At 44.2% G+C, this 12580-nt stretch overlaps 1 protein-coding gene across 1 annotated transcript in view; it reads right to left on the bottom strand.

Moving 5' to 3' along the window:
• Positions 1 to 2745: 2745 nt before the first annotated feature.
• Positions 2746 to 12580, bottom strand: part of chchd3a (coiled-coil-helix-coiled-coil-helix domain containing 3a) — a 67983-nt gene continuing 58148 nt past the window's right edge. Inside the window, exons 8-9 of the mRNA XM_047575550.1 lie at positions 7665 to 7800; positions 2746 to 3473 (exon numbers count right to left, since the gene is read on the bottom strand). Coding sequence (XP_047431506.1) covers positions 3450 to 3473; positions 7665 to 7800 — 160 coding nt within the window. The 3' untranslated portion in view covers positions 2746 to 3449. The remainder of the gene's footprint in view (positions 3474 to 7664; positions 7801 to 12580) is intronic.

Below are 12580 nucleotides of genomic sequence, written 5' to 3'. Positions count from 1 at the left end.
CCAGGATAGATAGTAAATAATGTATGGCTCCAAATAGATTCTTTTTTGACATCTGCTTTGATGACTAATTTCTATGAGTGTACATCCATTTGTTGAATTGCTTTGCTTCATATATCATATCACATCTTGCACCGGGCAGGTATGGGTATTAACACTGCTGCTAACCGTTCCTAGCTGAAGGTAAGGTTGTTACACTGATAATAAGAATAACTGGCTGGATTTGAACTGCACGCCATCGTCCGTTACGTGAGAATAACCTCATTGCTGCAGATTTTCCTCTTGGAATTGGGTGCAACACCCTCAATAAAGTCCACATTTCCTTCCTACGCCGCGTACGAAACACTCTCCTGCCAAATCCCGTGTATGTCACATCAGTGGCTAATAACAAAAAAAAAAAACAGACCATACCTCCATGCGTGACAGCCGCGCTGACCCTCAGGGGGCTCCTCGCAGATGCTCTTCTCCGTCAAACCCCAAGAAAAATTATCATAACAATTTGCATTATCTTCAACGCAGATAATCGTGACAGAGACTGGCGGGGGGGGGGGGGGGGGAACAGTGCAGCATTTGTGGCGGGCGATTGTATGTGTCACCGTTTATTTGTGCGTGGCTGAAAGTCGCGGAGAAGCGACGCCGTCTCACATGAAAACAAGACGCATGACAATTAAAATCGAGATTGAGATGAAAACATATAAAGAGGAGAAAGTTGCATTTTCAAAAACCAGTGGCCTTGAAAATGTTTCGGCAAGAACTGGAGGAAAATCTTTGGTGTTTTCATATGGGAGCTGCGTCACCTTTATAAATGTTTGTTTGTTGTTGATCTGACAGGATCAGACAGTTCCTACTGTCATGGTTGCTTTATGAAATGGTTTACATCAGGGGCCACAAACTGATGGAGAGATTAAGCAGGGACCCCCTACCTACTATATGTGTTCTATATTAAACTCAGCATATAGTGCAATTTCATAATTGTATTATTTTTGCATGTTGGATTCATGTTAATGTGTATTTCAAGAAATTTAAACTTGTGGGGGACAAAAAAAGAAAAAAATGTATAAAAAATGTCTAATCAACCAAAGAAACTGCAGCCCCTGTGCAGCATCTCAACAGACCCCCTGTTGAAGACCTGTGGTTTACATTATCCAAATCTTAGCTTTCCAAAGACACTGTATGTGTCTGACGTAGCATACACACTTTTCACATAAGGTCGTGGAGGTTCGGATTTTATTTTCCCTTAATAACGAAAACCTTCATTTAAAAACTGCCTTTTGCGTTTACCCGCGTTGACTACTATTTAAATTAGTTTGATGAGCTGAAACACTGTGTTTTTAACATTTTACTAGCCATTTATGTTCCTTTACATCCAAATCGACTTTGGCTTCAGGTGACACAAATTCCAGCTTGTTGGAAAAAAAAACTGGAGTAGAAGTGTTTTACTTGAAGCTGCTGTGGAGGCCTTCAACAGACAGAGGTAAGCCCTGTGTTTAGATCTCATGATTCTAATCATCATTTAATTATTTCGGGGGGAGGGGATATAATCTCATTACACAGAGACTAAACTGTTAAATCACTTATCCTCGGTTCAGAGGTACTTGGTCAGATAGTGAAGTCATGCAGCTTGAGTGAAAAACAAGTGGAGGGGGGGAAAGATGGGCTTAGTCTGCTCTGTGTAGAAACACCTGCCTTGAACTCCAATGCCCATTATCCCTAACCTTTAGAAATCCCCTCCTACACACACACACGCTGTATAATAGAAGTCAACCCCTAACCCCTTTGAGACTCCAAAAGTCAGAAAGCAAAAGGACAGCTGACAGACAGAGGGGGATTATTCACTTCGAATCACATGCTTGCGCGCACACACACACACACACACACACACACACACACACACACACACACACACACACACACACACACACACACACACACACACACACACACACACACACACACACACACACACACACACACACACACCACACACACACACACACACACTCTGCCTCCCTGGCCTCTCCGTCCATCACACACAGTTTCTTCTCCTGATGCGGGGCTAAGATAACGTCTCCTCTGCGATCACCTGCGTCAAATCTCAGACAGCGTCCTTCTGACTTCCACACGCAGCTACAAAAAAGCGGCTGCTGCATAACTACCCCACCCACACACCCACCCAGCCACCCACCCACACACATACACACTCTCGCAACGCACACATACAGAGTCCGTCTATCCGGTTAAATCCAACCCGCAGAGTCTGGCGGAGTGCAGACAGCGTGGAGAAGCCGTCTCCTCCAAGACAACATTAGCCCGGGAGACTGAGCGGAGAAGAAATGCACTCAAGAAAGAAAGAAACAAGAGAGGGAAAGAAGTAGATAAGTAAAAAAAAATATATATATATATAAAAAAAAAGAAGAAGAAAAAAGAAATAAGCACAATGAGGAGATAAGGACGAGGTAGAAATCCCCTCGAAAGGCTACAGTGCGCAGAGGATTCCTGCGACGGAGCCGTATAAAGGAAGGCAGACAATGAAACACGGGAGAAAGATAGATGATGCACCACATCAGGGATGAATATTTCTCCCGCGCTTCAGTCCTCCTCCCTTGGGCGTATTCACTCCGTTTGGCAAAATGTCGTTGTGACAACACAAGGGCCGCGTATCCATCAAAGACCGGTAACGCTCGCTGTAATTAGCATAAAACACACACTAAAATGCACACACACACACACACACACACACGGGGGAGAGACGGTGTCCACTGAATATTTATTGAGAACAGTTCAACAACAGTTCCTGTGTCGTTCCGTCTTTTATTTCCTCTGATCATACGTTGTCACAAGTGTCGGTCTGGATGAATACTCAACACGCATATAGTTACATTATTAACATCACACAGAGTAACACAAATTGAAGACAGGACACGTACGTGTGTGTGTGGATGATGGATTTTTGGAAAAGGAAAACAATGAATTACAGGAATAGGACTGATTTCTATCAGTAAAAATAGACTTTTACATTTCTAACAGTGTTGGAGTTAGTGAGGATGGGTCAAAGTGACTTGTGAAAGAGGTGGCTGTCTTTTTTTTTTGAGGTGGTCCCGGTAAATCCTTATCGTCCTTCCAGAGGGCCAAGCTCAGGCTCGGTGGGTCCCGTCCGTCCCTGCTGTGTCTCCAAAATGTCAAACAGCGCCACCTCCCGTCCCAACTCATGGGAGAAACAGAGGAAGGGGAAAAGAGGTGGGGGAGGAGTCGAGGTGTCTAATACTCTCCTAGGGTGCTGTGTTCGGTTCGGGTTCGGGTCACCACAGGGTTTTGAGGGTGTGTTGTCTTGGTGCTGACTCATTCCTCCCTTCTTCCACTCCACATGTTAATCTGCCTGTCAGTTATTCGATAATCATCACTCGCCCACGATAAACTCTTCATTGCTTCCTTCTTTCGTCCTTCCCTCCTCCTTAACCTCCGGTCCTCAACTTGTTCTGCAGACAAAAAAACAGAGAAGAAGGCGCTTCAGAGCGGCGGAAAAGGCAAACAAAAATATCAAAATAGGCAAACAGAAGAGAAAAATATTATTTCACACATGAGAGGCGAGGCAAAGAGAGGAAGGCCTGAGAGTGCAATAAAAGAGAAGAGGATGAAGTGAGTTCAAGAAGTAGAGAAAGGACCCAAGGGCACTGGATTCCATGTTAGCGATAAGTGCAACCACAAATCCCCAGCACTCCCTGTCAATAACCATTTGAACCGGCCTATTGCGGCAGATGCCACTGGATGAAAACTGCCTGAGAGAAGATGAGAATGAGAGAAAAACTGAGGGAAACGAGGGGCATGGGCAGGAAATAACGTGGAGAAATCTTCAGAAAGTAGAACACGTTCTTCATCACTGAGCGGATTAATAGGGAGGACGACGTGGCTCAGATAAGTCCATGTCAGTAACATTTCTCCAAAGACGTCAATTCTGTGCACTATTGATCTGACGGTAAATGGACTATTGATAAAAATATCGCTCCTAGCTTGCCTACAACAATATAAACTCCAGGTTGACTTTGAAATAAACACCTACGAGATGGATCCAGGTCAGCTTGCACCAACATCTCTTCTGTGACTATTGACACCACTTTCTACTCTACCAAGGTAACTACGAAGATCTAGGAACATGGCAAGAGTGTCCCTAGAATCAAGTCCAGCCAGTGGGGACAAACAAACCCAAAACTAAACCATAAGAAGTCACTAGAGATGCAGCAACCCAACTAATATCTGTGTCATTGACCTGAAGGTGAAGGTTCCTCATGGAGGCTTTCTTGTCATTGTGCTCTTACCTTCTTGGGATTGGGCGTATCCTAGTGGTCTACCGTGCTGTCTCTTCTCCACTGCCTTTGCTGGGACATTACTGTGCTTCTTTGCTCATTACCACCGCCGACTGTCTGTCACTTGATCAGCGTGAAACTGCCGGCAAGAACGTGCTACATCTATTCTCACCTTCATCCTTCAAAATCCAACTGGTGTCGAGGGTGACAGGATAAGCTATAAACCTTATAGATGGTCTGTGACAGAGAACCATCTGGAAAGTCTTTCCTGGAAACAGTTTGCTAAAAGGCCAGAAATATTTGTCAGGTGACTGGAGGAATCACATGTCCTGGTATGTCTTCATCAAAGCTAAAACTGGATTCGTTTGAGGTTTCTCAAAGATGTTCCACCACTCAATAATGCGGCTTCTTTGGGTTCCAGGTAGGGCTGAGTCTACCTTGTTATTTCAGAACACCTGTGAGTGGTGGCCACCTGAATCTATGACTAAGGCCTGTTAATGGCCTAATATTCCACTAAATACAAAGTTTTTCCAATTAATCTGGGTGGTTTGTCTGAATGGTTCAACTCTTTATTGGTCAGAAGCTCTTGACACTCAACAAGTGAATGGGGCTGAGACAAGCAAGTTGCCTTTTATATAGTTAAACTGGGGATGTGCTGTTTAAGCCTTGTCTGATCTTCTGCCTCAGTCCTTTAGAGATGTCACCACGGTTCCATGCTTTCGCAATTGCTTTGATGAATGCAAAATGAACAGGCTGACAGTCTAAGAGACAGTATGCTTTCATGTAATAAATTAAACGCACAAACAAGTGCTGAGCCAACAGCTGATGGCTTAATGTCGAACTGAGATATTAAATCATTATGGTACTTGAGAGCAATATTGACGGCAATGCAATAGTGCCCTCCAAAACCACAAAGAAGGAATCTAGTTTAGCGCTTTGAGAGTAAAAGGGAGATGTAAGGGTCAGTCTAAAAAATGAAGTGGAAAAGGAATAGATAGGGAGCACGAGACAGCCATGCAGTGAGAATGCGAAATGAGGAGGCAAGCAGTGGATGGAGAGATCGGCCTCCGTGATAAACTCCTATTCATGAAGAGGGAGGGAGGACTTTATCTGTCCTTCGACTGCCTCTTTCTCACTGTTTGCTATCAGACCTGTTAGGAGCTGAATGCATTAGAAATGTGACTAGGGATAGCGGATGGAGGGAGTGAAGGGAGGATGATTACGGGTGCAGGGGGGGGCACAAAAGAAAGCGAAAGTGGGTCTAAATGTTATCGCCGACCGTGCCGATAAGAGCGCTAATTATCAGTGACAAAGGCAGGACGGCCGACGACGCCTCCATCTCGGCCGACTCCAGTTGAGGGGTCAATAAAGCAAAACTGAGATTTGGGGGATTTGGCTGTTATCCTCGGTGAGATGTCATCTCGGACATCTTTATCTATTCCGGCAGTTTTTAGATGAATTTAAGATTTTTCGGGGTGGGATGGAGGGATGTGGAAACTCTCCGAGATACGCCGTGAAATGTCTCTGACCGAGAGGGCACGGAAATGAGAGGCGCCTCTTAGAGGTCACTTATGGATCTTATGACCTCCTGAGGTCACAGTCACGTCCTTTGACATTTCTTCTCGGAGCGGCTTCCTGCTCGGCTCTGATAAAGCTGTGTAAACATCCTAATCGTGGAGCTACATCAGCTCATATCAAACCCGACTCCCCCGCCTCCCCCCATCCATTTTGTCGGCTGTGTAATTCTGCATATTATTCCTTTAAAGCTTTATCACAGAACTGTTTCTTTTTGCACTTAATGACTTTAAAAAGCAGGCCTTCCGCAGATAAGCGCAAACGAACAGGAGTGCGCCGTGATTGCTGCGGGGTGATAAACACAAGCGGATTACCATATCTTCTCAGGTTTGCTTCCAAACAATTTACAAAGATCATAACGGCGCCCGGGCTGCGAACATACCCCTGCTGAATCTCGACGAGGCTACAGGTAGCGCTCTTAAACGCACATCCACACGATGAATAAAACATACAGCAATTTACATGACGTATAGCTTAAAAATCTGCCTGCATCTGACTTTTACATCTAATACCAATGCCCACGAGAGTGAAGGGGAGACGCAAAACTCAGTTTTCCCAATTTCCGGGAAAACAATTGTTCAAAAAAAAAAAAAAAAAAAAATCTAATAGAAAAGCTCTATGAATGCAAATTGAGTCTTTTTTGGGGGGCAATGGACGTTACATATTGCAACTCCAGAGAGGGGGAATCAAGTTAATATCAACCTGAGTGACATTACTATTACCACACAGTGTTTGACTGTGGGAGACACGGGGTGAAAAAAACATTTGCACTTGGCCGTGAAAGGAGAGAGGACAACGGTATCCAACTAGTAGCTGCAACTCCTTCGCTCTTATTACATTAAAAGACACAGAGAGACAGTCGGGGAAAGGCCTGTGTCAGCAGGTATTATGGAAATAGACCATAGGGTTTAAACTGGCTATTTAGAGTGAGCTTTATTCAGGCGCCAGTAGCCTGCTGGAAATTATATTCTCCCGTCTAACAGCAAAGAGCTGGAGCATGTAAATGGATGCCAGTGTGTGTGTGTGCGTGTGTAATTTTAATTCATTTAGACGTTTAAAAAGGGAATTACTGCCCTTCTGTGGCTACCACACACATCTACCAGTCCTAGGAAATATGCTATAGCTCACACACACGGGGATACTTCACAATACACACACTGAACTCTACACTATCAGATTAAGAAGGGCTACAACTCACATATCATCTGTCCATGAGGATGCATGCACGTACTTGGCATTCTTTTCAAAGGGGGGAAAACATGGTGTTATGAATGCAAAACAGCATGCACTGCACACAGAGGTGCAATTAAAATCAGTAAAAGCTGCTGACATCTTTTGTACAAGTTGAGTGACGCAGTCATATTGATAATGAAAATGTGGAGTGTAATCTCTAGACTTTGTGGGGCTTCTTTGGTCAAACATCTGTAAAAGCTGTCGGACACCAAATTGACTTGGAAGAATGAAAAATGATCAGCAGTGGACGAAAAATAACGACTACAGCCACTGGTCCAGCTGGAACTCCAGGAGGAGATGCAGACCATCAGACCAGAACCACACTGATCAGTTGGTGTTCCAGTTCATCTAGTTCCAGATGATCATGTCATGAAAATGTTATTGTGCATTTCAATATTTACATGAGATAAACCTGAATAATAAGAAGAGCCTTCTGCGTGTGCTCTTCTTTGCTTTGTTTCCATTTGTCTCTCCTCGTTTCTGGTCGGTTTCTCTTCTCGTGTGGTCACAGTAATCTTATTATGATTAATATGGTACCTTGGTTTAATAAATACGCACCTGTTTGGCTTCGTTGACACACTGCATGTAAAGAGCCGCTATGTTGGAGCAGTTCAGGGTTTTCCCAGCGTTTTCTTTGTAGCATGCGAGGATCTGGCCCTGAAGGTCTGCACACACAGGATACACCTCGTACCTCCTGCAGAGGTGAGAAGGAGAACAAAAAAAAAAAGTGTAAAAACAGGGAAAAGGGAGGTGTTAAGCTGGAGTTCAGGACGAGGAAGGAGGAAAAGGGGATATCAGACTAAAAAAAAAAAAAAATAGTACGAAAAGAATGGAATTCAAGCAAGAGGGGAAAATAAAAATGACAATAAGATGGTGAAATATTGACTACAGGAGAAGTATGAAGACATATTTCTAGTTTACAGTGCGTGTACACCCCCCCTGGTGTTTTTTATTATTACTGTCATTCCAGTCCACAACACCCTGAAGCGAGCATCTGTATTACTGTATCTGCTGGGAGGAGGATCAAGGGTCACTCCAGCCTCCACAGCCTGCTGTGATGGCCGCGTGTGCACTACAACGTATCAACAGAAAGGCCAGAGGGTTTTTTTCGTAAAAACGGACAATCCAACAATGGCTCCATCCCCCGAAATGGAGATCCATCACGGTTGAGTCGGTACCTCCGCGAATCAATGCGCGATGCAGAGCGAAAGAAGAAAAGGGGTGCCAATTTAATCTAGACGAGCCGTACTTGTTACAATGTACTGATGATAATGATGATGAGCTTAAAATTACTGAGTTAAGTGTACCCACCTGGTAAATTAGTCTATCCTTTTACATCTTACCAATAAAATCCCTTTAAAAAGGTCTCGCAGAAGAGAGTATCGATCACTCGAGTGGGTATTAGAGAGTCCGTCCATCGATTATGAAGGCCTCCCTGAAAGTGTCAACTATTTATAAACCGCGCAGCCATCACCTTGGACTGCTCTGAATGGAAAATTCAATCTGGTGGCATCCATAAGGAAGTTGTGAGCGTGAATGCTAATATGTGCGCTTAAATGCTACACGTCGTTACCTTAGCTGTCCTTAATTGCGATCCAGATGACAGCGCTTCTAACGACGGAAGCGACTAAACATTAGCGCATTTAAATGAGACTTCTTCTTCTGGTAGAAGAATTTTTTTTTGCAGTGGGATATCCCGCCAGAGGTGGTGGCTGGTTAACTGCTTTTGTCCATCCCTTCACACACCCGCCATAAAAATCCATAATGACGCCACTTCCACATGCTTGGGCTGTTATGCTAATGGAGGCGTCATCGTTTTTGCTCACACCAGTGCTCGGGACACTCAATCTGCCTCACTAAACGCGCCTAGCATGGGTGTGAAAGACAAAAAGACTGTGTCCGTCAGCAACTCTGGAGATCTCAAAGGAATATATCGAAGGGGAGGGGGGTGGGTGAGGCTGAGCCCCTGTAGTCACAATCAGATGTTTGATTTGCCCCCCGGAGAGGGAAATTACACCCCCTTGGATACAAAGCCGGGGATTGGTCGCATGGGTCATTACTCGGGGAGCAATGCGGCAGGGAGCCGTGGCTGTGGAGGTGCGCACACATGTGCCGTACCACATGGCTATATTTGCTTCAAAAGTGCTTCAAAAATCTATAGTCCTTGTCAGCGCAGGTCAGTGACAATTTGTGACAATATGCGAGGTGGCCTCCACACATCCAGCAACTTCAACAAGAGAATGAATAATCAATACGCTACGCTAAACAGCCGAGAAGGATCAGCCACCTCGACGGTCTTTATACTAAGCTGAGCTAACTCTGTTTTCATGTATATAGCACATTTCGGTCGCTTCCAGGGCAGGTTTACACCCCGAATTATACCTGACATTTACCACTTTTCTGTTCAAACCGGAACATCGCGCTGTCGGGTGCAGAGGAGGTTCTGCATTTGTGGATCCATCAGGGAGAAATTCAGTCATTTGCTAGGAGGCATGACAAGGCCATTGCTCTGCGTCAGGGTACTGAACGATGACAGCAGCGCTTGCAGAAATCGCTGCCATCCTATTCCTATGGATCCCGCCGTTCATTTATTACACCGCCTATGGGCATCTACAGGGACGAGAGGAGCCACATATACCCACTAATTACTTTCTTAAGCGTTCGCTATAATGCCAGGTGCATCCTGCTGATACAAACCACAGTGTTTATCACCAGTAATGGCCTCTGAGAGCGGGAAAGACAGAAGGGAAGACAGAGGAAGGGTGGGGGCGGATAGAAGTGAAGAGCATTTCTTGATGAGGGAACTAAATAGTGGTGCTTCTATTTTTTTTTTGCTTGCTCTCTGGTTCTCTCTGAGGGGAAGGGGCCGAGACGGCGGTTGAGACGGCGGAGTTAATCATAGAGACAATAACACTGTCACACACACTCTGTGACTGCACGCCGCATCTTCTATCATCTATCATTAAGATTAACATTAAGTTCCTGCTGCCAGCCGCACAGAGCCAGTCAGGAAAGCCTGCAACCTCCCTGCACTCCTTCATTTTACATTAAATTCCCTCATGTCATTTACTACGGTGTGACTGCCATGCATCAGGGTGAGCAGATGCAAAGACAATAAACAAATTATACGCCACGGATACCACTATAGGATCAGCCTTATTTTAACCTTTCACATATGGAAAATTAACCATATTTTTTTTTTAAAAATTAATGATTTACTGGCCTGAGGTCTTCACTAATCGTTCTCGTTCTTGTTATGGAAATACACTGAAGCTGAAGGGGGATTTTGCCCATTTAATTCGTCACCTCACTCCAGTACATGACTCCATCAAATTATCTCACTAAATAAAATATTCATGTCCTTCACGGTCAACTCTCACCAAGACAATTACATGAAAGTATCAGGAGTTAAATACAGCAAAGTGGATACACGCTTGAAATTCCTGCTGTGGGAATCACAGGATATCCTTATAAATAAAGTCAAAAAACAACTATGACTCTTCCAGTTCCCATGTAACCTGAGTAGCAAGGCATTCATAAACAGGGATGTTGTTTCAAATTTCCCAGAGCAAAGCCTGTTTTTAATTGCGCTTAAGTGATGTAAGGGAAATATATCAGGACAAAAAAAGTGAAGGCCAGAGGCTTGTCGGTACTTTTTCCATCCTTGGTTTACTCGGAATATTTATTTGGGGGTTTTGGTTAACTGGCTGTGATGTATTTGTATTAGTTGTAGAGGACACAACTTCCGCATTGAATCCCTTCTACCTCATCTGTTTTTCATGAGCTGAGAGACCTTCAAATGGAGATTAATATTCCCTAACTGTTTATTTTTGATTATTTGGAGGTAAAAGGCTTTAAAGCTATATAAAAAAAAAGGCAGATATTAGTTTCCTCTTAGTTTTTTTCATTTTCAGAACATGGTCGCTTTATTAAAGGTCAATTATTAAGGAGATTTTGATATAATGACCGTGTTAAAAAAACAGTCGCACATTTCTTTCTCAACTTTCAGAAAAGTAAAATCTCACTTGCAGGACCCTGCTGTTCCGGTAGCTGCTTGCATACACGGAGATGACAAGACGTGTAATGGCAGCCGAGTGTCCCAAAAGCCCAATAACTGTACTGACACTGATAAATTAGGTAAAAAAAAAAGGGCGACTGACATGGTGAAGGTCAAAGGTCAAGTAAGGGCCGTTGTACGCCACAACATAATGACCACTGACAGGAGAGGTAAATAACATTCACCATCTTGTGACAATTCAAGTGTTCTGCTGGGAAACATAACCCCAAAACATAAAAAACAGCACAAGGTGTTGACCTGTCCTCAAAATTCAATACATCCCAAATTGATCAAGTATCTGTGGGATGCATTGGAACTAGCCACAAAGGCCCCTCCCCTCAACCCCCTCGGACCCAAAGGCTGAGCAGATGGCTGAAGATGCTCTCCAATACTCGTAGAAGAGCAAACACGAGGAGCCTAACCATGGCTCGTCAGTTTCTCTTTCCAACAATGATAATGCTACGGCATAAACGTCTACCCACACAAATTATTCCACATTATAGATTGTAGAACCACCCGTTGCCAATAAACGTCCCGTATCCTCCCACTCTTTCTGCCGCGTTTTCATCATCTATACCTTGTCCCCGTTCCTCTTTCCTTTATTTCCCCCCCTACCTCAATCCCCAAAGCTTCACGGGACATTTAATAAAACTCCACGTGGTGGGAGACACTAAAATAAATAGAGATATCAGGACAGATACAGTCGGTTATTGTCTGTGTGCGAGGGTAAGAGCGTTTGTGTGCCGCGCCGCTGTACCCCTGAGACAGTAAATCTAAACAGTCATATAGGGGTCTCGACTCGTGCCATTAGTAGCAGTAAAGGTCGCCATAAGAACTTCATCTCCAAACCAATCCCCAACACACACATACACACACACACACACACACACATACACACAAACCAAGTCCCTATAGCCTTGATGCGCTGATACAGGCAAGAATGAAAGGCTGGATTTGATATCTACATTACAGGTTTTCAGCCCTGTGTCATAAATCACAAAGGAAATAGAAGGAGTAAAAAAAAAAAAAAGACAATGGACAGAGAGAGCAGGGGACAATCCAGGGAGAGAAGATGCTTTATTACAGAGACGGAAACAAAGATGGCCAATGTTTGAGGGATATTGGACAGAAGAAAATGTGCAGAAAAGAAGGAGGATAAGTGGAAGAAAGAGGTGCAGAAGAACAACGAAAGTGAAACGACCAACTAATTTGGTCGAAGTTCGTAAAAAACGACGTGCAAGACTGAATGTGTCCTACTAAACTTGTCTGTCTCCGTCCTCAAGGTGTCCCCTGATCATACCATCCCTTCTTTCAAGCCTCCCAGTTCACAAGCATTTACATGTGTCGGACATGTCCTGATAGGTTTATGGCTCTAACGAACATACTGACCGAGAGCCGGAAAGGACGTACTGAGATG

This window comes from Mugil cephalus, chromosome 22 (genome assembly GCF_022458985.1).
Source record: "Mugil cephalus isolate CIBA_MC_2020 chromosome 22, CIBA_Mcephalus_1.1, whole genome shotgun sequence".
In the NCBI taxonomy this organism is placed as follows: Eukaryota; Metazoa; Chordata; class Actinopteri; order Mugiliformes; family Mugilidae; genus Mugil; species Mugil cephalus.
Note: the sequence above shows the minus strand (reverse complement) of the source record. Positions and strands in the feature narration are given on the sequence as shown.